Here is a 26,014-nt window from a genome sequence, read left to right on the forward strand (position 1 = left end):
GCTCAGTATCAAGCATAGAAGAAACCTTCACATTCTATCGCTTCTTCACAATATTTTAAATAATCCCATTTCGCCCGTTTATCTGAGAGAGCTCTTCCAACCTATATCTCAACACTGACTATCTCTTCGTTCTAGTAACGAGAGAAACCCTTTTAACACCCTTTCATCGCTCTAATTTTCTTGCCTCTTCTTTCACAGTAGTAGCTGCACGATTGTGGAATAATCTACCAACTTATGTTAAAGACGCCCCCTTCTTTATTTACATTAAAGTCGACATTGAAATGTCACTATCTAAATATTTAAGTTGTTCCTTTATCCTTCATATTTTCTTCACATCTCCTCTTTTCTCTTCATAGTATAGTGTTAATTTTATCTTTGTTTTTAATTTTGCATAAAATCGTAAGATTCAATATGTCCTTGTCCTTGTAATTTCCTCAAACTGAACGGTTTGGGTAGGTAGGAAGAAATTGCCTTAAGGCAATGTGCTCGCCCTTATATGTTTATAAATTGTATATGTATATAAAGTGTTAAATAAATATATAAAGAAAGATGTTTTAGTTGATTTATGATTTTTGAAAGCTGAACTTTTCAGATATATATAATGCTTTATATATATTTCTCCTAAGTGTAATAAGAAATGAACTTTCAAAGTGATAAAGTGAACAGACTTAAAATGGTATTCGTAAAAAAATACAGTTTGTGGCATTAAAAAAAAGATTTATATTTACTAAATTAAAAATTCTACCATTATTTTATAGTTTGACTGTAAAAATATTTAAACAATATATTGAAATATGTCAGTAGAAACATTGGTAAAAATCACCTATAATATGCCGTTGTTCAAGCATTTTCCATAGTGCGTCCTGACGCGACGCTGACGGAACCCGGCAAGGTACTAGAAGAAGAAGAACTCCCTAGGGAGGAAATCCAGCTTGTCTGCAAGCATTTGAACACACTGAACATTGTTGAAAACTACAATATGTTAATTATAAGTGTATTTTAATGCCTACTAGCATTATCTTGCAGTGGCGAGCGGTGAGTTTTAAGCTACGAAAATTCTGATAAAATGTCTATAGCGGTAGTATGGCACATAAAAAACAAGTCTATTTTATATTTGATAAATAATCCATAACAAATGGCACTAGCGGCTAATAGGTTCAATAAAAATATTCTCTAATGTAGCACAAACATTTGATTTAAAAAAACTCAAAAAAAAAATATACATTAAAAAAAAACTGGATACCCTAAGAACTCGAACCCTCGCCTTAGTCATTAGAAAACAACAACTATTTCGTGTTTTGGGCCGAGCGTTAAAAAAGTAACTTATAAAACTGGATAATTCATTAGCGTACTGGTGCATTTTTGTTAGATTTTCGATAGTTCACTAAACAAAACATAAATTACGTTTTAAGAATTATTGTTTCATCGATTTTCATATCACATTATTATTCACAAAACGACATAAGTTATAGATTTTATAATTCTTTAAATATATTTATTTTTAATACTATACACTAGTACCGTTTTTATTATAACTCAAACATAACATTTAAAGTTTAAATGGATACTGAATCTTTGTTTTTAAAACCCACTTAAGGATAAATACTGATAGCTAATATTATGGATTAATATATCAATTCGTTTCGATTAAAATATCAAAATATTAATTTATTTTTTAAAAAATCACTTGCAAACCACCGAAACTTAAGTATGATCAAGTATTATTGTAACTTCCGTGTTAAGACATACAAAATATATTAGTTATCTCTTTCTCACACATAACGAGTGCGTTTATTGTCACCTCCCTTAGACCGTCGTAAGTCAAATTGTATTTTTTTTTAAATAATAGCCCTTATAAAGAAGTATTGAAAGACTAAATTGCATTGAAGAAAGATGCAAGATTTTACTGTAATCGCAAGTGTAATTTTTCGAACATGATTCTAAAATTTTAAGTTTAAGGCGTATTTAAATTCGATTTTTTTCCTCAGCCGAGTAATCTCGTGTAATCCAGTAGTAATAATTTTGGCCAATAGAGGCGCAACAAGTCGCTGTATAGAATAAAGGAATATGATATAAATTTACTTACCTAAAAAATGCAATGTTTTTTTTTTAAATGTGTTTTTTCCTACTAATAATGTAACATAAATCATTACTTTCGATGCCAAAAAAATACGGTAAGCTGCAAATCATCGACTATAAGGAGCGTTCGCCCCAGCTATCTTGTATCTTGTAACATTTTAAAATAATACCACGTTAATTTAAGTTTACATAATGAAATATCAACAACATTATGAAATACACGAATGGATAAATCCTTTGCAAAACAGCGCCCGCTCGTGGGAACAGATTTTACATCTTCGCGAAGGATTACCGGCCCGCTTCCTGCCCCGAACTGGAAATACCCAAGAACCGGAAGAGAGCGGAATACTTTTCACAAAGTTACTCGCCGAAAAACATCTTCGCTCTGTTTTTCGTGTTTTTTTGGCCCCTTTACAAGGGAAAGTTTTAAATGTATGTCTGTTGATATTTTCACGAAAATTTAAAGAAAAATATTATTCAAATACACGTGAATCTATCAACCAGAGGTGCCACTCTATTCAGAAAACTTATTCGTAAGTTTTAAAATCAAAACTTTATGACATTTCGAACTAGAATTTGACAACATAACCAAATACCGCACGCAATAGGGAAATATCACTTTTTTTTTTACATTTTCAAAGAAATAAAGGTCTATATACAGTCCAGTAAAAAAAAAATAGCTAGTTATTAGTAGCATAAAAAATACTTTTAAATTTGTAATTTTGAATTTCCGCAAAAACGGTCATTCCATTGGCCACAGGGGTGTGGCCTTAGGGGTAAAACGTCACGATTCATATTAATTTGTTCCTTTCCATTGAACTTCGTTGAGAACATCATCATCATTCCGATTCCGCACCTAATGGTGCATAAGGCACTGCATTGTTACACCAATCGCAGCGTATCTTGATCATTATTGTAACGAGGAGGTAAGATAATCAGTCTTACGCTTCAGGTACCAGTCCAGCGACTATGAAATATTTTAGTGTGAAAACACCCTTTTAAATAAATATGTCATGTCAACCATGTCGAGAATCGATCCCGAGACCTCTTACATGGTAGGATGATTGGTTTGTATGTTCCTGATAATTACCTAAGACAGCGTCAGCCTAGACTGTTTCATATTCCAATATACAGGACCACCCTGCCCGTTGGAAGGGCTACCGCTATGCTGAACAACATCGCTTTGGACGTTGATCTGTTCTATGTATCCGAAGGGGTTTTCCTGAGCAGAATTTTCCTACTACTTTGACATGAGTCTCTTTTATGTATTTTTTTCTTTTTTATAATATGGACGTATTGAATTTATGTTTTTAATGTATATGTTGTATTAAAATAAATTAATTGAATTGAATTGATGCGAAAAGTGGAATAACGATGATGATATATTGACTTTGAAATTAATGATACTAATTTAACGACTATTTCCCTTTAATAATATGTGTATAGCTTATTTATTTATTATACTCGTATATACGGCCTTGGCCAAATACAACAGTTACATGGAGAAACATAAATGCAAGAAACTGAACAAAAAGAACATAAAACTATTTAGCAAAGACAAACAAGGGCAAAACATTAATTGTATACAATATATTCAAAAAAACGAAAGAACAAAAACTTTGAGCTAAACCATGCCAATCCAACTTCATCCCACACTGTTTAGTCGTGAAGAGATCTACGAAAAGCCGGAAGATGTATCCCAAAAAATTCCAAGTCGTGTGATGAATTGACTAATCTACACGTTCTGGATATTGGGACATAAGGTGATGGCTAGCTTATGTTAGGTTTTGGTTCTAATATAAAGAATGTAGATATACATAAATGAATTATCAACATAAATATGTAGCGTTTAAAACTGTCTGAACATTTTGTATATTATTTCTGTTTATTGATTCTTCTTTGTTTATTCTCAAATGTAAAAATTAAAAAAAAAAAGTATATTGTTAAGTGTCCTCGGCACGGGTAACCTCAGTGAGGTCACATTAATTTTATTATTAATTATAGTTCGTAGGACAAAAAATTTTAATAAATAATTTTTAAAAATTAAAAAATACAAACAAAATTAATATCACTTTTGATAAATTGACCTAAAAATCAAATTTTCGAACTCTCGTTTATTATCTTTACGAAAATGTTTTCCATCCCTGCCTTAATACACGTTGAACATCAGTTAATTTAGTGGAAAAATTTAAACGGAAGTAATTCTTAAGCAAAAGAGGAAATACGAAAATAAGAGCAGGGGATATACAAAACTGTTCGTAAAAATCCCGGTTGCCGAAAAGTGGTGGCGGTTGGGCGCTGTTTGGTAAGAGTAGACAAGGGCCAGGCTAACCAAATTAAAAAATCGGTCAGAGCCACAGATATGCGAGTGGGCTGAGGGGTGCGCGCGAGTGAACCTTTGGACCTCTTGCTTAATGGATGGCCCGACTGCCGGACCAGAGCGAACCCAAAAATGCTTTAATTAATAAAAAAAATAATGATTTACGTAGTCAATTTTTCCGCCGTTGATAGGACAAGGGAAATTTAATTTTAAATGTTTATCTTTTCAACATATTACAACAGAGATAAAGAACATTTAAGATAAGGTTATATAGAAGTCTGGGCATCTACAGGGCTTATATCCTGTCAATGGCTGGTTTAAGTGGCCTCTTTACGCACTGTGTAACATTCACCAGTCTGCCCATATTCGAACATCTATATTCCTTAAATTATGTCATCTGTTGATGTTTGTGAAGTTAAAGTTGAACATCCTAATTAGTGATATAATATTTTTTTATCTTTCGCATAAAGCGATCACAATTCGTAAATGCCATGGTATTCAAAAACATAACTGGCCCAGTACGTTTTGATTAGTATGTGTTTTTTAATATATTGTCGGTAGTAAATAAAGAAAAAAAAATCAACTTACCCATTTGCCATTGGCAGCTTTCATAGCACCAAAGAGCAGCTTTAACTCCTTGACGGTAATACTGTAGCTGGCCAAGACTCCAAGCATTTCAATAAGGAGATCTGTAATGAAAATTTCATTCATTTAACGAATTTTTTGATAAAGTGGGTAGATATAAGGAGATAAATAAACCATTTTAATTACTAAACATTATAACTATGCATAACTTTTTGAGTGCTCAAAATATTAATTTTAAACCAAAAATTTTTATAAAATAGATTCTAACATAAACGATGAACGACTAATTGAAATTGAACATGTTAAATACTTGGGATTAACTAAGAATAAATAGACAATTGACATGGACTATTCAAAGACATTTTCAGGAGAGGTGTGAAAGGGTCCATAGTCCATAATCGATGACACACACGTGTTAAATTAGTTCATCTGAAGCAAACTAATGGCCGGCGATGCAATGTTATCATTTTCTATCGAATCCAATATAAACGTATAATGCAACTCTATAAGTATTGCACATAAAATCGGAGGATATCGTTCTGAAGTACATTCACACCGTCCCTATAATGAAGAAATTAACTAAAAAGGAACGTCGTCTATAAAAAGATCATGGGACGCAACGCCAGTCAGTCAGCCCGTTCAGTCAGTCAGCCCAACAAGTTCAGTTCACTTCAACTAATCTCGACGACGTCACTCAATTCCAGCATGCAGTTCAAGTGCAGTCTCTTCAACCCATCATCGTCGCTACGCAACCAAGTGCTGTATCTTATCCACCATATAATAAATACGCATAAAACAGCAACCTCATGTCTTCTCTGTCAGTCTCTAACTGGGGTTAGGGATTGACAGAGAGGGTAGGAACTCTAACTCCCAACAACCTCATCCTACAGGTGTACACGTTTGGATTTTGTCTAAATAAAGAAACCATTATAGGAGACTGCTGCGATATATTGCATAGATTTATATGTAGTAATATTGAGCGAGCTGCCTAGATATTTACTGAAACTTATGTTCACGTAATAATTTTATTTGTAGTATTTTTTAGTTATATGCATGCTTTCACTTTGTAAATTGTATTTTGTTGTATCCCAACTTAACGCAGGGCTCTTGGCCTCATAGAATTATAGTCCTTAAAATATAGCTTGATTACAATAGCAGCTGTCAAACTAATTTCATTAGTGATAGAAAATTACTGATTACTGATCACTGATCAAATCGATTTTATGCAATCATGAAACTCTGTTTCCGAAAATTGATATAAAAACGCAAAAACAAGCCTATAATAGTGTGTTTAACACAATTATTCACCAAAAAATGAGACATTCATACTTTTTTCATGAACAACATCAAATAAATTATTTTTTTACTCGATCAATTTACATTGATCAATTTGTACCATCTCTAACGTTTTTGCAAAATGATGTAACCTTGTAAGAACGTCGTTAATAATTAGGTTTATTTAAGTTTTCTTTTAGTTTTAAAGCTGATTTCATATATAAATGTTGATTTATGTTTCAAACATTGCATTAAAAAAAAAAAAAAACACGCTAGATACAAATGATTTTGCGTGTGTCAATATAAATAACTCCTTTAACGTTACTACAAAGTTATGTCGTAACTTTTTCTGACAACTGTCATTCTAATCATGTTACATTTTAAGGACTATAGGGATATGTAATTATTTTATTTTAACATGTGTCTTTCTATAAATAAACAAAAAATAAAAAAAATACATAAGATATCAATAATTTAATTAGTAAAATGGCGACATTATCGACCCCTTTTTTAAAATCAAAAAGTTTTTTCCAAAAACAGAAAAAATATATTTGAAGCCCATGCAAAAACTAAAATATGTTATACCCAACTACTATGGAGAACAGGAAATTAAAATGACATAAAAAGACTACATATACAACAAAATAAAATATTGAAGTTAGTACATATATAACCTCCCTTATCTAACAGCAACTAAAGAACTCTTTAAAAAAACTAAGCAAATATAACTAACTGAACTCTTTCAACTAGAATCCTGAAAATTTATTCATAAATTAGCCACTGATGTAATTGTAGACGAAGAACTAAAACTAGAAAAAAAATGTATTGAACAGTACCTACACAATACGAGAATATCAAAACAATACCATATGCAACATTCTAAAATGAGACAAGGACAGTCGAGACTAATAAATCAGGGACTGCAATTATACAATAAATTTCCAGACAAAACTAAACAAAAGACTCAGACAACTCTTACCAAAGATGGGTTAAGGGTTTAAAAAAAAAATACATTTCAAATAAAACACTACTGCAAAAAATATTTTGCGTCTGTTTTTGACATGACCAAACTTAAGTTTATCTGATCATGCCACATCTTTTTTAGTCGTCCTCAGATGGTTTGTTAACGTAGAACGTATGGTTTTCATCTTACGTTCATTCTGCTTGAACAAACCATCTTTGAGACATTTTCTTAATCTTTTCAATTTTACCTGTTTCAGATTTACACTCTCGCCTGATTTCATCATTTGTAACCCAGTCATACATTGATTTCCCACACGTTTGTCTAAAAGATCGTATTTCAACCGCTTTCACTCTGCTTTCATTCTTCCTAAGCCAGTTTCATGTCTCAATACATGAGTGTTTGGGCTAAAACTCTATTCAGCACTGCCAGTCTTCGATGGACATATTTTTTTAGCAATTACTGCGCTTAGTGCGCCGTTCATTCTGCTGCCCGCATTCACTCTCCTTTAACTTATTTTTCTACTCTTCCATCTCTTGAGAACATGCTTCCCGCATAAAAATTTAAATTGGAAAAAGTTTACCAAATGCTGGGCTTCATTTGAAGAATTTCCAAATCTTTCAGAAAACCAAATACATTAAAAACTTTATACAACACTTTTGTACGCAGTAATTTGGAGTTTGCATCCGTTAAGTGGAGCCCACAATACACAACAAACGGAAAAGATTGAAAATGTTCAACGAAAATTTTTTAAATACTTAGATTATAAAAACAATAAAACGCTTTGTACTTTCAGCTAATTTGCTAAACAAATTGGAATATTTACCCTTAAAAATAGACGCACTGTATCTGAATTATGCTATTCACATAAATTATTGAATAATAAAGTTGACTCTTTTCACCTTCTCTACAAAATTAATATAATCTTCACCAACAAGCTACAAAAAGTGGCTTGGTGGGATTTTAGTTTTAGTAAAAATATAATAAGTGAAATTTTTTTAAATTGTTAAAATGTATAATTATGCTATTAAATCAAATTAATAATCTCAATGTCTCCTTTTGCGTGACAAGAAATAAGTATTTGTTCCATCTGCCAGTCTGTAGCACTAACTATGCACAACACTCATTCCTCTATCGTTCTTGCTCTAACCATAATGCTTTTTTTTCACCTATTGATAGATTTTACATGCCCCTATTAATATTATTCAAAAATAAATTAAGATTCATTCTTTCTGGTTGCGATACAATCCCACTTGCTATTTAATGCTCACACTTACACACACCTGAACACGTATTCCTACAAAGATACACACAAACACAACTCTACACTTACTCTCATACAAATACACAAAAACACACACTTTTGTTGTACCACAATTTAATATGTATGATTCTTATTTAGAAACTTCGCTGGTCTGTCTTTAAACCGTATTTTTAAATGTTATTTTATCATTGTCGACTGTTTATTTCTTTAAAATAAATAAATAAAAACTTTTTTTTATCACTTAGGCTTGTTTTAGATTTTTAGATACGCATTAGGGGTGACCAATTCATAAAATGATGGCGCAACGAGTAATCAATTAAAGATATTCTAATTGGTTGATAATGTCAATCTTTTTCTGTCACTGATTACCAAAAGCACGTTTTTTTCCTGATTCGTGATTGAAGAAATCGCAAATTAACGTAGGCATTTTAGGAGAATCCAAATAATAATTGGAAAAATTGCTCCAGTAATTTGAAGGGTGTCCAAATTGAGCAAGCCTAACTATCTGTCTAGGTTGTCACGTTATTCCAAGTAGTCATTATGGAATTACGAATGGCGATTCTAGGGCTTGAATCTAAGAGGGCCAAAGCCAAGTTTAATTTTTTTCTTGTCAACATTTTATAGAGGGTCGATGACAATTAAAAACAGATGATGTGCCGGTTTTTTTTATTTAAAAATGAGCACCTAAAATGAAAACAAAAAAAGAAATCAAATAAAGAGAATACATTATTTACTAATATGCTGTAAACAAGATAAAGGAGAAATATTGAAGTCGGTATTAAATAAGAACGCTTTTCTCGAAAACTGTCATGAAAATTTAATTATACAATTTTTAACTTAAGTATAGGTGTTGTTTAGTCCGTTTTTTTCCAAATTTTTGTTTTTTTTATTTAAATAATATAATTATACATTTTTATACACGTCAAACAGATCATTATAACGCTACAAAATGCCTGAAAAAGTACTCTCCTGTAAAATTGCGATTTACGACATTGGCTCATTTAGATCCGAGCCACGGGATTTATGATGTTGTCGGTTTGAAGTACAATCGTGAGACTTGGCACGCGACGATTTTGGCATGCGGAACCGTCTATTGATTATCTAGAAATACTGAGGCAAGCCGAAAAGTCTCCAGATAAATCTTAAAGTCTCACTTGGAAGGCGCTGAAATTTCCCTCGAATAGTCGGACAAAAAAACTCGTTTTAACAGCTCAGTAAACTTAATTTGCTCTTAGAAATATGTTTTCATATAATTAAATCATTAAAAAAAACACATTTAAGTACATAAAAAACCTCGATTTAAGGGATCTGTATTTAACAGACTTATTTATTTATTAACGGACTTTGTCCATTTATACGATTTACAGGGTTTAAATTTAATTTCTACAATATGTTTAGGGGAAAATTTCAATATTCATATCAGCCATTTGACGGATTTTTTTTAATTTTTTTATTTGTTTATTTTTCCATACATATATTATTTACATCGAAATATACTTAAAAAATACACTGGAGAAAAATACATCTTAAAAAAAAGCTATTTCATGAATTGGAAAAAATGCCTACAAAGACAACAGCGTCTGAGCGTGGGCCATTCCTTTTTTAATTATTAAAAAGTTTATAGCACATATATATAGTATGACATAACCATGAGAAGAAAAGAAAAATAAAGAAAAAAACAAATTAACATTTGCTGATATTACGAAAATATGGTTTATTTGCAGTATGCATTTATTTTTAATTTGAATTTGATTATTTATTTTTTATTTTTAAGAATGTGTCTATCTGCTACTTCCATGCTAATCCAAGACCTCAAACCTACTTTAAACTGTACCGGTGATTTAATGTTTTGTAGTTCCTTGGTTAGAAGATTGAAGGATCTTAAACCAACATGTAAGGAGTGCCTCTGTGCGAACTTAGTTCTGCATCCTGGAACTGACAGTACACTATCGGATATATTACTAATACGATTTCAATTATTAATAAACAGTTCCCTATTCAAGCAAACATATTTCAGGCACTGAAATAAATATTATTTTCTAAAACTAAGGAGTCCACTCTCTGCGTATAATTAATTACTAGGAAATAGTCTATGTTTTTTGTAAATTATTTTAATTATATTTTTCTGTGAAATTTCTATTGAGCGACTATGCACGTCCAAGACTCCTCTCCACCCTATTATACCATATGTTATTGAGGATTGAATCAAAGCGTAATATACTATTTTTAATATTTCTTTGGTTAAGATATTTTTCAGTCTTTGGAAAACATAAGATAAATATCCGAGTTTATATGTTATTTTTTAATTTAGTTTGTAATTTTATCTAGAATGATAGAAGAAGCAGTGTAATTTGAAAACCCACAAGCGACACAATAATGCAAAACACAGGTACAGGATTGTATATTTTTTATGATTTACACAAATATTTCAATTTAAGAGTAATTTTTAACGAGTTGTAAATAACTCACTTTAACACAACCCGGTACCAATTTAATATATGTATTAACTATTGTTTATTTTAAGTTTACATATTTTAAACGTGGACAAAAAATGAAAAGGGAAATTTGTCGAAAAGTTTTAGTCAAAATTCAAAGAAGATTTTCCACAAAGAGCGCATGCAAAATTAAACCTTAAACGCCGCCTTCAGGACGTACATTTTGTTAAACTTCCGTGCACGATGTTCTCTGTTCTCTGTTCTCTGTTCAATTCAAATAAAGCGTGCTAAAGTGAGGAACATTATGTCGGTAACTTGTTACTAACAAAGCGTGGCCAAGTTTTCTAAACAAAGTTTATAAAATGCAATTTTATTTATTTATTTATACGCCCTATGGGGTTTTACGTTTATTAGAAATATATTTAAGTGCAACAGTATAACAAAAGTATATAAATGAAGGTAAAAGAAAGAATAACATAAGCAAGACTAAAATAACAATCATAAGTTAAAATAAGGAAATGTACCCACATTGGTATATGGGTATACAGTAAGATTTTTTATTTATTTAATCATATTATACACATAAAATTAAACATTTTCACAATGTTGCTTTGACTATCTAACTAGGGTTATTTACCCCGTTCTAAGCCAGTTAAAAAATATACTTAAGAAACAGTAATCAATACATGGAAAAATAATAAAAATATAAGACATAGTGAAAAACATATTAAAATACATAGTTTTAAAAAAGCATAGAAAAAATATATTAAAAACATAGTAAAAAATGTAGTAAAAAATATGGTAAAAATGTATTTAAAAACCCAGTAAAATACACAGTAAAAAGAGAATACACAGTAAGAAACATAGTAAAAGATATAGTAAAAAACATATTTTAAAACCCAGTAAAAAACATAGTGATTTTTTTTAAAAAACATAATAAAAATGAAAACCATAGTCGCATTGGGAAAACAAGGTTCTTTGTAGATTCATATATTTTTTGAAAAATAAAAGTTTGAAATGAAGACATTGTTTAATCTTATATTTTTTATTACTAAACTTAATAATAATTAAGGATTGATTTATTTTTTTGTTAGCATTTTTATGCAGATAGATCCGATAACTAAATCTCAAGATAGTAAAAATATAACTTAGTTTCTCCAATGCGACGAGATGTTCATCTCAACAACTTCATAAGGGGTGAAATTAATTCTTTGTCTACAAACATTTGGACAAATTTAAAATATTGGTCGTTTTCTGTTTTATATGTAGGAAAGGGCCATCTCCAGTAAACTTTTGTTAAAAAGCGACGCTGAATTACAATAATAATCATGGTTTATTAAAAAAAAAAATACAGTTGCTTTATCTACTACATATTGTCCCCTTAGTAACACAAAAACGTATCTCGATTTTGTCCAATTTATCAAACAGATAAAAACCGTGCGACACGATACAAAAATGAGAATACAATTAATACCTTTCAAAAATATTACTTTTAAAGCTTCAAATAAAGTGTCATCAAGATACGTGTCATAGTGACTAAATAGAACCTGTTATTTCGAGAAAGGTGCCTGGAAGAATGACTAGACAGGTGCCACCGTTTTGTAGCAACAATTCACGGACAGTGTATACTTGTAATGCCGTATTAAATAGACTTCATGAACTCGGCAATAGTTATTCCCACGTATCTGATATATTAAGTGTAGGGTATTGTTCCTATGGAACAAACCTTTTGAAGTTTTTCAAAGATGGTGAATGGTAATTATATTTATTTATTCATGCATTTCATAATATGTACAGTTTTTTGTTCACTTTGCCCAGCTGTATGAAACAGTACTTATGATTTTCTTGTTGTATTACTGTAGAATGTTTTATTATTTAAACTTTCTACTGAATATGCTGTATAATTTTAAGGTTATTTTTTTAATGTAAATCTTGTAAAATTTTTTGGTTTATTTTTTTTATCAAACTTGCAAATAAAATTTATGATTTAAAAAAATATACATATATTAAGCCAAATATGTTAATATTATAAATGTTTGTAAAAGGCAGATTTGCCGTTTATGTTAATAAAATAACATATACTTAACTCAAAATTGATAAAAGTTGAGATACTTTTGTATGTTACTAAGGGCTGATATATATTTAGGTAATAGATTTTACTGGATTATGTCTAGTCTCCCTAACTACTTGTATTTACAACCTGTTTTAAGGTAGACATTTTTATGCAAAAACAAACAACAACATTACTACTACCTACTAGTTAATTTATTATACAGTTATATAATATTTTATTTATATTTAATTTATACTTAATATTTAATTTATACCATTAAATGCGTTTGTAGTGTTTAGAGTCGATTATTGTAATGGTATCTATGCAGGTCTATCAATGAACAAAATGACTCGCCTACAATCTGTATTGAATGCCGCAGCGAGACTTATTTTCGGAATCTCTAAGTTCAGTCATATCACTCCACTACTTCGGGACCTACACTGGCTACGTTTTCCACAGAGGGTCGAATACAAACTCTGTTGGCTTATGTATAAGTCACCGCACAACTCTGCTCCGGAATATCTAAGGGAACTATGCATTCCAGATGAACTAGCTGACAGGCGTCTCACGCTTAGATCAGCTACGTCTACGGCGAGAGGAAAAGTTATTATACCTATACGCAAACAGCGCACTGAATTCAGTGAACGCGCATTTGCGGTCGCAGGCCCTATGGCATGGAATGCTCTCCCAGCAGAGGTGCGAGGCTGTGAAAGTGAAGTGATGTTTCGGAAAAACTTAAAACCCACTTGTTCTCTAAATCATTTGAATAAATCCGTAGCATGTGACAACAAAATTAATTGTTTTAATTAAATTAATTTAACAATACAATCACTATGTAAAGCGCCCTTGAGGTATTTTATTACGAAAATGGCGCTATATAAGTTATCTATAATAATAATAATGTTAAATTTTGCGATTTTTCTGTTCGTAAATCCAGTAACCAATTTTACACAAATTAATTCAATTGAATAATTAATTCCACACTTTTAAATTTAGTAATGTTTGTAGGTTGATTTTATTTATTTTTTGACAGGTGTAAAGTTCCTAGAGAGGGGTGTAATTTAAAAATTGCGATCCAGCACATATGACACTTAAAGAATCAAGTACCAAAAGTATTTTTGAAAGGGCGGTTGAAAATAACTCGAGAAGACTTGAAGGCGCCTTTGTAACTCGGAGAAGAATTATGTTTCAAATGCGAAATGTCGGCGTTGGGAAGCCGAGGATGCATCAGCGAAACATGAAAGTGATGAAAAGGAATAAAAGAAAGTGAAGAAGAGGTGTGAAAAGGGGCGAGAGAAAATGAAGAAACAGCGACAAAGCTGTCACACAATCAAATTCTCGTTCATATTTTCAGCATTTACGTTGCGATCAAATATTTCACATAATTTTTTTTATTTTTTTTTTTATTATATTGAAAACATATTATACATAATTATATACAATATTCCCAAGGAGTTTTTTTTTTAAAAACTCATTTAGGGACATACAGATAATAATTTTTTTAGAGACGTTTTTGAATTTTAAACTATAATATTATTTAACAAAAGCAGAAAAATTAAAATTATGATATACTACAAATTAAAAAGGGTATGAAAAATACTTGAAAATAACAGAATAAACAGAATACTAGGCATGGAAATAAATTCAAAATAATGTTTACATTATGCAATCTGGGAAAGAAAATTGAAAAAGTTTAAAAATTACATGGATGTATATATACATACTGAACTAGTACAAAATAAAATCATTTTTTTTAATTAACAAAATATGCGCACACCCAATACAGGTTAATTTTTTTTATCAAAAACGTTGAAAAAAATGAAATTATGTATACAAGCCAAAAAAAGTATCTAAAAAGAAAAAAAAACAAATAACATTTAAATAGTATTAAAAATTACATATACAAGCAAAAACGGTGAAATATTAAAAGGTATATGTTCAAGATGCGCATTCTCTATAAACTAACATTATTTATTTAAAGTACTTCTGGAAAAAATAATTCTTCAATTCGCACGTCCTGTTTCTATATTTTGAAATAGGTACTTTAAATTTTTGTGGCAATTTATTAAATTCCTTGAAACCTATGTATTGTAAAGATCTAGTACCAAACTTCGTAGACTTCACAGATCCAATATATATATTGTTTTTTGATCGAGTACTGAACCGATGGATGTCTCCAATGAAAGCTGGCTTTATGTTACTGTGCATTGAGTCGAGAGTAGTATTAATGATAGTGTCAGTTATCTCGAAATAGGAAAGCATGCTAAAAGGCATGATTTTTGTTTCAAAATAAATGTCCCTTACATGAGTATCATACGGTAGGTGAAACACATTTCTGATCGCTCTATTATGAATAATCTGCACCTCAGAAATTTTGCTCTTAGTTGCAAAACCCCAAACACAGCATAGGTATGATAAATGCGAATGGACCATAGAAAAAAAGATTGCTCGAAGCAGCGAAACTGGAAGCATTCTCTGAAATCTGTACAGTATTCCAGCTACAGGGACAATCTTTCCTTTCACGCGCTCAACAAAAATTGATCATTTTATTTTTGTATTTATTTTGTCACAACAGGCCCCGTATTACAATGATAAGTTAACCCTTTGCTCTCTGACGCACGAATTGAATATTGGACACTGATGATTAAACGTCAGATGATGTATTAAACTGCAGCAAAAAAGGAAATAAGACTTTTATGGTTTGTTCAATTCAACCTAATTAAATGTTTAAGATCGCAAAAATGTTCTAAATGAAAATTATCAATATTTTGAGTTTGTCCAAATTTTTGTAGACAAGGACTGGATTCAACTACCTGGGGAGCTGTTTATATTAACATATTACAACAGAGATGAAGAACATTTAAGAGAAGGTTATTTAGAAGTCTAGGCATCTACAGGGCTTATGACCTGTCAATGGCTGGTTTAAGTGGCCACTTTACACACTGTGTAACATTCACCATTTTGCCTATATTAGAACATCTATATTCCTTTAATTCTTTCATCTGTTGATGTTTGTGAAGTTAATGCCTATGCTTATGCCTAGATTTCTAAATAACCTTCTCTTAAATGTTCTTCATATCTGTTGTAATATGTTAATGAAAATTATCATGTTTGATTTCTCGTGTTAATATTTTTTTACGTTTAATTATCAGTGTGGCCATTATGCAAAGCAAAGTCTCGTTACTTTAAAGAATAAAATTCTCCAAATTAAACATTCTCTAGGGGAAGAAAAGAACCAGAATACCACCCCTGGTGTAAAATAGTTGAAGACGTGAGTGAATAAAGGCCTTAGAGTAATAATACGCCACTGGCTGATAGAGTCGGACAAAAATCATAATATGATAATCAACCACGAAGTTAGACTAGCTACAGTTTACAGTAATACAACGAGGCATAGGTACTCAAGTCGAGAATTGGAAGCGCAAACCGAAACCGTAAGTAACACTGATGTAATAACTTATATTTACATATAAATTATTAATTTAAAAAATACTTGGTACACTTCCACTTATTAATTTTGACCAATTAGCGCTTTCACCCTCTAATGGCCATCACCAGACTGGTGAATATTATACAGTGTAAGGATAATTTATATAAAACTAAATATTATCTTAAGTGTAGGTACATTTAAAAATAAGTTGAAGATAAATAATTTAAATGAAATAACGTAAGTAACACGTTTGTCGTCAAGCTTAAACCTTCTCTAGCGAATTATTACTCTGAGACGCAGGCGTTATGTCCGAAATTAAGAAAAAAAAACCTTTTTACATAAATGATAATTTGATGCACAGCCCTTTCATATAAATCCAACAACACCATTAAAAAATAACAGAATTCTGATTTTAAGAGCGAATAAAGGTATTATTTAATCAATAATTAATAAATTGTATTGGTGTTGTCACATAACATCTTTATCCACTCATGTCTTGAACTTACATGATTTTTTTAGTTTATTCAGAAAAAAATATAAATATACAATATAACTACTAAATACATTTTTTTATATAAATTTAGTACATATATTTACATTTACGTTTCTCATTACGTAAAAAAAATAATTCTTATGTACATAATGGGGAGTGATGTCTTACAGTAATTTGTTTATTTTATTTTTAATGATTAGTATTTTTTAGAACAACATATAAATTACACAAAAATAAACAAACGGTGTTTTTAATCAGTGCTAAACTAAAAATAATCATAAATACAACTTTTCGCTTCTTTCTCAAATATGTTGTATTCCTGACTACACTTTATATTTCCTTTGTTCATTTCATTTAAGAAAAATAATCAACTGAGAGTATAATGATGTGCTGTTGTTGTCTTTAATTTTGTAAAAGATGTAACCAGTGATTCTAGATCGCAAACTTACTTATGCCGTTCTGAAATGCATTGTTTAAAACTAATTATTAAAGTCGTAATAAAACTTTCTTTTTAATGCAATTTCTTCTCTGTTTTTGATGTGTATTATTATTATCTCTTTCTGAAATTAATTTATCAAATATTTTTGTGTACCATATATTATATTATTATCTTATATATACTCATCGTAAACGATTTAAAAAAAAAATTAATACCATTTTTTTTTGTTTAAATTCTTTATAAGTTATTTACGATTTGCTATTTAAATCTAAAAGTTTTCTTGTATACATATTTTTTTATATTTTTATTATGTAAAATTTCACTTTTTATTTTGCATGGCAGCATGCTTTTTTGTTTCAACATGTATTTAAAAAAATATTACTTACTATGTTTGTATTTACCTGTTTTTTTTTTGTAAATGCCCCTTGGGCGTATTGTAAAATTGAATAAATAAATAAAATAAATAAATAAATCTATAATTTAATTAGAGGCGTTGCGCTTTGGCTAGCAAAGCATAAAACAGTCTTCGCCCGCAATCAGTACAATAAACTGGCTTGTTTTATGGCGACCATGTTCAACTGTTGACTGTTCATTTCTGTAAATGCGCACAGTGGTATGGCATTATGGTAATTGCACATACTGCTCGGCGCACAGTGGTCCGGCGCGGAGTCGGGAAGGGCGAAACGACGACGCGCCGGGGGCGGGGCGGGCAGTGAAAATAAACGGCGCGATTCGTGGTAACGGGCGCGTTATTAACGGCTGCCATTAAGCTGACTGCGGAGGGTCCGAGCACCGGTTACGGACATAAAAAATATAAATAAAAATGTTATAGGGGAAACGCGTAATGCAGTTGCTAGTACTGTAGCACCCGGTTGAATCCCCATTAATTTTTCCGCATATTCCAGTCCCATTCTAAGTACAAAGTTACAGCCATAGAATAAAAAATAGTCCAGAAACCGCATCAAACAGAAGGCTACTAAACTACTCTTAAAATAGTAGTTTTACGTTTTGACCCATTTGAAGACATCGCTCAGTACGCAGCTCCCGATTTTAATTCAACTATGCCGTTTTGTGTCGTTTTAAAGTGTAACAATTTATACTTATTCATATGTACATCTACTACCTGCATCTAATTTATTATTGTTGGTTGTGAATTTTTACAAAGAAATATAAATGTTCATGGAAGCAGAGAGAGAGGGAGGAAAAAAGAGTTGGAGCTATACAATGTCTTCTCCCTTTTATGTACTTTTTATTTAATATTCATATTTTTACTTTTTAAGGATTTAATTATTTTTCCCCTCTCTTCCTGCATTCATAATAAATAAGTTTGAAATCTGTAATTGGTCTTACTTTTTTTTATTGTTTTTTTGTACCTTGTATTTAAATAAGGAGTGTATGATTTCCTTAATAAATAAATCAATACTGCTGCAATCTTAAGAAACAGGATGAGATCATATTTCATCTGTAATTAGCAAATGCATGAGTAAGTAGTAAACGAATTACTTAAAAATTGAATTATTTTTGTATCTGTCAGATTGTCAAAGAAAACAAAATGGACATTTTGCTAGAGTTGCCATGGTAGATTTTTTTAGCCCGTCTTTGCTCATCTAATGAGAGAACTGATGAAAATTGGATCTCAGATTTAACAACGCCGCGGTGGACATTTGACCGACATTATCTTTAAAACATCATATATTATTTGACATGATGTGGGCCATGAAAGTGGGCCTTATCTGAAAATAGCACATTCCTCCAGTCTTCTACAGTCCATTTGGTATATTTTCTAGCCCAAATGAGCTTTTGCTTTATCATAAGTGCCGTCAGGAGTTGTTTCTTCGGTGGTCGAATTGCCTTTCTTCCATATTCAATGAGTCTTTTTCGTACTGTTTAATCATGTATCATTACCCCAGGGCTGCCAAATCTCAGGAAGGAAATTAATCGGATGGTGGTCCCGTGGGTCATAGATTTACGAATCATTGGACCGAGGTTCGATCCCTAATCTACCCTAACTTGATTCCCATTTTTTAATAGCGAATTATTTCAAACTTGTTATATATGCCAATGACTATATATGCATTAAAGACCATGGCCCTCAAAAAAAGAAACGCAGATAAGCTCAAATGCACACAGCGATCCATGGAAATTAGATCCATTAGAAACAGAACCAGAATAACGGATATCATAGATCGCGCAGCAGGACTAAAATAGCAATGGGCAGGACATGTTGCGAGACGAGACCCCACAAGATGAACCCCTGAAATTTTAAGATGGAGACCTTGGGAAAATAAGCAAAGCGTCGAAAGACCTCAAAAAGATGGTTCGACGTCATAGCTGGTGTAGAGGGTATAAATTGTCTGCAAGTAGCGACCGACCGAGAAAAATAGAAGGATGTTATTTATGTTTAAGTAAGTAACATGTATTTTTGGCACATGTATAAACTTTATATTTGTATAATAATGATTTTTAATTTCTTACATTTGATGAGCTAAGCATTTATAATTGAGTAGTTTTAGTTTTTCTTTTTTATGTTACTGTTTTATTAGTATAGGACTACTTATGTTCTAAAGATAGAAAATCTCTATCTTAGGACAGCTTGTGCCAAATTAGATGGAGGCTATCATAAACAGAGGATACTCCGTTTTCATTTTACATTAATTAGTTTTAAATAGATTCCCTGTTATTAAGTATGTACATAATTATTTTTTTGCAATAAATTTATAAATAATAATAATAATAATAAAGAAGAAGCCAATGGAGGACAGAAGAAGCAGGCTGAAGAAGAAAAGAAAGAACAATATATTCCTCTCCAAATTGAAATATTTGGAAAACTTATAAGTGCACAAATATTTATTTTAATTTTAAAAATATTAAAAAATCTAAAATTTGGGGTGGCCATAATTGGGTGAAACCCTAAAACGCCAACGAGTGACGTCACCACCCGCAGGCGAAATGCAACGCTGCAATTTGGAGACGTAACGGAACAGCGCCGACGGCCAACCGATAACGGAAAATGGACACCTACTGGGGATATTGAAATATGGAGATCTGAATTTGATTTTGAGACACCCATTTTTATTGAATTTGATTTTGAGACACAAAGATGAAATAAGGCCTAAGGGTGGAAAAAGAGAACGCCTTGAATTGAAAGATATTCTTATTTGTATGAAAACATATTCACCTTCAAAGGCTTTGTAAATCAAATACTTTTATGGACAATAACTAGATTTATTTTTTTTTCGCGAAGAGTTTTTCGCATGAAAATCTTGTTTTTCAAATACAAAAACAGGTTTTATGTAATAGCTAGTGGGGGTTATATTTTCCAGATTTTTTTATTCATAAATTATTCCTAAAAATCCGTCAGGATTATGTAAGAAATGGTACAAGGTCTTGGCCATGTTATGTATATCATGTGGTTTTTAAGGTTTATTTTGAATTTGTCTCCAATGTATTGTGAGGAAGGCAGTTGTCGGGGTCACCAGTTATGGTGGTAACCAATTGTGGTGAAGATTACTCATAAAAATGCCCATTGGGCGTATATATAAATAAATTAATTAGCGATCGACTAATATGGAAATTAACATATAACAACAGAGATGAAGAACATTTAAGAGAAGGTAATATAGAAGTCTAGGCTTCTACAGGGCTTATGACCTGTCAATGTCAAAATTTGGACAAACTCAAAATATTGTTGATAAATTACCTGGTCCACGAAGAAGTATACAAATTAAAAAAATAATATTTTCAGGCGTTGCCTAGTATGTAGTCGAAATAATTCAATTAGATGAATCTCACCCGCATAAATAAAGGTTTCTGCTCTTTAACTTCACAAACATCAACAGATGAAAGAATTGAAGGAATAAAGATATTTAAATATAGGCAGAATGGTGAATGTTACACAGTGTGTAAAGTGGCCACTTAAACCAGCCATTGACAGGTCATAAGCCCTGTAGAAGCCTAGACTTCTATATTACCTGCTCTTAAATGTTCTTCATCTCTGTTGTAATATGTTAATATGTTAATATGAACAGCTCCCCAGGGAGTTGAATCCAGTCCTTGTCTACAAAAATTTGGACAAACTCAAAATATTGTTAATAAGGAAATATCACGGACTACGAATACCGATAAAAATATATGAAATAATGTTGTTTAAATTATAAATAAAGTTATCAATAAAACTTCTTGTTTTCGTTTTACTTTTTTATTATTTTGACCAACGAGCGCTTTCGCCTAAGTTGGCATCTTCAAGACTGGTAAATTGTTTACAACGTTTACAGCTTTTATACTATTTCTATCGTATTTTGGAGATGAGGAGATAAGGAGATCAAATAAGTATTTTAATAGGGGTAAGAAAACATAAATATTTACAACTAGTTTGCTAAACAGTTTATTTTTGCATCAACATAATAAAAAAGTAAAGCTAAAGCTAGGGTTTCCTAGGACAGCGGTGCCCGTATTTTAACGGCCGTAGTGAACGGTGATGCAGTGAACAGCCATCGTAAAGGCGATTAGAGAGTGGTTTCCTAGGAAAACGGTGTTAAATGGTGTTGATAATACCGTTTTCCTAGAAAACCACACTCTAGTCACCTTTACGACGGCTGTCCACTGCATCACCGTTCACTACGGCCGTTAAAATACGGGCACCGCTGTCCTAGGAAACCCTAGCTTAAACCAAGTGAATTTTATCTAAATCATTAACTACAGAGTTTTTTTAGAAATATCATCAAATGAAATGGTTTAAGAATAAATTATTGTATTTTCAAAATCAATATGGATATTCTGGAGAAATGTTTTCATATATAACATTTTTTTCAATAATTCATCGCTTTCGCGACATTCCGTTCAACGGATATTCCAAATTTGTGAATTAAATTATCACTCGTCTTTTATTTCTATAATAAATTACGATGAACTACCATCAAGAATTTTCACTTACAAACTTTAATGTTTTAGTTCATTTATTTAATCGTTTCATTAATTAGTTACCATTCTTTAATTATTAATTATATATATGTACGCGTATGAAAGTGCATTTTTGTATGCGTATATGTTCATGTATATGAATGTGTGTGTATGTATATGTATGTATGTTGTATGTGTACGTTTATATTAATTTTTAATTCTTTTTTCATTGTTTTACATTTACTTACAATTTCTTCTTTCCCTTCCTTCCCTATTTTCCCATCCCACTTTCTTTCACCCCTCGAATTGTACGATTTGTTTTTTTACATTTTTGTTCCAATATGAACCCCGTAATTATTTTTGTTATTTGTTGTTATTGTTATTCTGTATGAATTATTTTATTGATATGACTGTTGGTTACAAAAAAAATATTATCGTTTTTATACATTTTCAGGAAATTTTGGAGTCGATACAATTAAATGCTCTAATTTTTACTGCGCGCAAGAAAACATTTATTGTATCCAATTTTCCGTAGAGCTGAAGTTCCTAATTGAATAAATATGTTTCATAAATAATCGCCGCAGTGCACGGTGGTCCCGCGTTCATAGAGGGTCGGTCATAGCCTTTTGCTGCTGTAATAAACATTCAAAGCATATGCTACTGTTTTTAAAAAAAATACTTTTTCATAAGAATGACTAATTTCAGAAAAAAACAACTCATTTTCGACATCGGGTATTTGTTTGGCAAACACATGTAAAGTATGGCGTTTTTTTCCACATTACTTCTATTTCAAGCTAGCCAAATTCAAACAAATACATTTGTATGGCTCATACCTAAACCCCGGAGCAGAGTTGTGCAGATAAAAATGTGTATATCATAAATAAAATGTTATTGTGAACATTATGTAGTAAATAAAGTTGGGGGCAGAGCGGGGCAAAATAGTTAAAAGTTTATGGAAACAATTTTTTTTTTTTTTAATTTAAACAAAATTTGTGCATTATGTAGCAGGGACACTATTCAAAAACTACTTTTCTCTTACGCTACGAAGTATACAAAAATAATTAAACATACCTTCGACTTGAATTTCAATTACAAAAAAACACACATAAATCACTAATTCTGAGAAATATAGAACAGTTAACACGGTGACTAATAAGCGCACGGATTACAGTAATTAGCATTTCCTTGGATGAACTCAATTTTGATGCTGAAATACAAATGAACCCTTTAGAAATCCTAGGTTGTTTTTATACTTTCAGTAAATTTGGCTATTAGTCACTAATTACCTGCAGCGACACATCATAATTTGAACAATTACATTGGAAGGCTGTGACCTACGGCGGGACCACCGTGCAGTGTGGCGTTAAAACTGGATGCAAACAATTCTTACAAGCGCTACATTGATGACATATTGGCTTATTATTTCGGATGGTATCGTTTTGATTTTCGATATAAATAATGCTAAATTATGTACGTGGATATAATGGAAATTGCAAACGTACATATTGCACTTAAAAACAGATTGAAAAGACAAAGCCACGACACAACAAGCCCCAGTTTACTGAAGTAGGTAGTAGGAAAATAAAACTACTGGCGTAACATATTCAAATAAGCCTCGAGCTGCAGCGCTCGGATTTTATAATTCCCAGGCAGACGAGACAAGAACGATGCACAGAATACACGGTGAAACACTCATAATATTTACTCCTCAGCTTGATATGCTCCTGGTATTAGGATGCACCAAACAGTGGGAAAATAGGTGAAATTTTATTTGAAAACAAAATGTTTCGAGTATGTTTCTGTTTCGTAGAATATACAGATTTTAAAAATGAAAATTTTGAGTTATTTAGCAAATAAAGATAGTGTAATATAATGTTTTGTCGGCCTCTTGGCGTAATGGTCAGCGCGTTAGCCTACCATGCAAGACTGTACGCACACAAACATTATTATCTACCTTCCATAACTCATATTATAAAAAATGGGAAAATGTTATTTTTACTTATATATATATTTGAAATGGCGTAATCTGTCGGTCTCAAAGTAATTAAATTTAATTACATAAAACTATTAAGTATATTTTTAACAAAAATAACTTTATAATAGAAATATTGTTTTTATCAATTTTTTTTTTTTTTTAATAATGCGCGATTAAAAAAAAAACATTCGTTTTAAAATGGCAAAATCGTACGATTTCCTAATTTTGATGTCGTTTTACCAGACTACAGTCTTTAACACAATTGAGTAAAATTCTTTTATCTTGACTTAATTCGCAAATAAGAAAAAGTTAAGCATTTTCCTTAAAACAAACGTATTAAAGTAAAGTATAAACGATTATGTCTGAGTGCTAATAAATATAACCGAGCAGATTTTGTATGTGAGTTCTTATTAGAAATAAGTCTACTAATTTCCCTACGAAAGATGGTTGGAGGTTTCAAAAGAAGAGGCAGCGGCGGAAGTGTACTTTCAAAGAGGAATAATATTGTAAAGAAGATTTTCCAAGCATGAATATTCCATTTAAAGACGTCCCACTATGAGCATAAATTAGAGGTACTTTAATCGTATCTTGAAATTAATTTATAAAGAGAGGTAACCAAAGTTTTCAAGCAGGAAACACGAAGTTCGTATTATACGGTTAATTCAATTTACCTATTTATTTATTAAAAGCAGAAACAAGACATGGTAAAAATGGTGATTCAAGTTGGGATCATTCAAAGCGGGAGTGTTATTTTTTATTTTATTTTACTTATTAAACTTTTTGTACATAATGTGAATTGTACATGGGCGAGCTTATTGCCGAATGGTAATTTCTTCCTACAAACAAGTTTTATTTATATAATTCAAGTTACAAAACAAATTCAATAGAAAATAAAAATATAAAAAAGCTAAAGATATACAAAAATATAAATACCTGTATTTGTATACACGGTTTATCAGGGCCAGACCGTGAAACTTCAAAGGATCATTCCTCATGGTAAGGTTTAAAAAAGTCCTGATAAAATTTTTCCAAAAAATTATTTAAAAAAAAATAAAAAATTATGATCTCAAAATGTAGAAAATCCTTAATTTTTCGGACAGGCAATCCCTCCACAAACCCCTACCCCTTTCCTACCCAGCCGCTTTACTTATCCGCGTCTGGTGCATATCGCTTCGTTAGTCAAATACGTTTTTATCTCTTTATTTTTGAGGGGAGGTAGGGGTTTGTGGAAGGGATGCTAGTTTGAGAAATTAAAGATTTAATCCATTTTGAGAATATAAAAAAAAACTTTTTTTTTAAAAATTACTTTTTGGAATTTTTTATTGGGATTTTTTTAAAAGCTTACCGTGAGAAATGTTCCTATGAAGTTTCGCGATCTGACTCTGGATAACCGTGTATAAAGGACCTTAAATCAATACTATAACTTAACGGGAAAAGGAATAAAGAGAAAAGAGTTAAGCTAGGGTTTCCTAGGACAGCGGTGCCCGTATCTTAACGGCCGTAGTGAACGGTGATGCGGTAGACAGCCGTCGTAGTGGTGACTAGAGAGTGGTTTTATTTTTTAACGGTGTTATCAACACCATTTTTATAGGAAACCACTCTCTAGTCACCGTTACGACGGCTGTCAATCGCATAAATGTTCACTACGGCCGTTAAAATACGGGCACCGCTGTCCTAGGAAACCCGAGCTTAAAGGAAGAGAGATTACGGAAGAGATTATTTATTTAATATTTTCCACTTACTCATATAAAAATAAAATAAAACAGAATATAACTTTCCATTTTTATTTTATCTGAGCTGAAGATA

General features: G+C 31.3%; 1 protein-coding gene across 1 annotated transcript in view; it reads right to left on the reverse strand.

Moving 5' to 3' along the window:
- LOC148279523 (neurobeachin-like) overlaps positions 1–26,014 on the reverse strand; it is a gene marked incomplete at its 3' end in the record, with an annotated part of 163,577 nt that overhangs the window by 130,382 nt on the left and 7,181 nt on the right. The window contains exon 2 of the mRNA XM_088229806.1: positions 4,988–5,088. Coding sequence (XP_088085932.1) covers positions 4,988–5,074 — 87 coding nt within the window. The remainder of the gene's footprint in view (positions 1–4,987; positions 5,089–26,014) is intronic.

The sequence above is a fragment of the Micrasema longulum genome, unplaced genomic scaffold, assembly GCF_059751315.1.
Source record: "Micrasema longulum isolate JH-2025_06_02 unplaced genomic scaffold, ASM5975131v1 h1tg000709l, whole genome shotgun sequence".
In the NCBI taxonomy this organism is placed as follows: Eukaryota; Metazoa; Arthropoda; class Insecta; order Trichoptera; family Brachycentridae; genus Micrasema; species Micrasema longulum.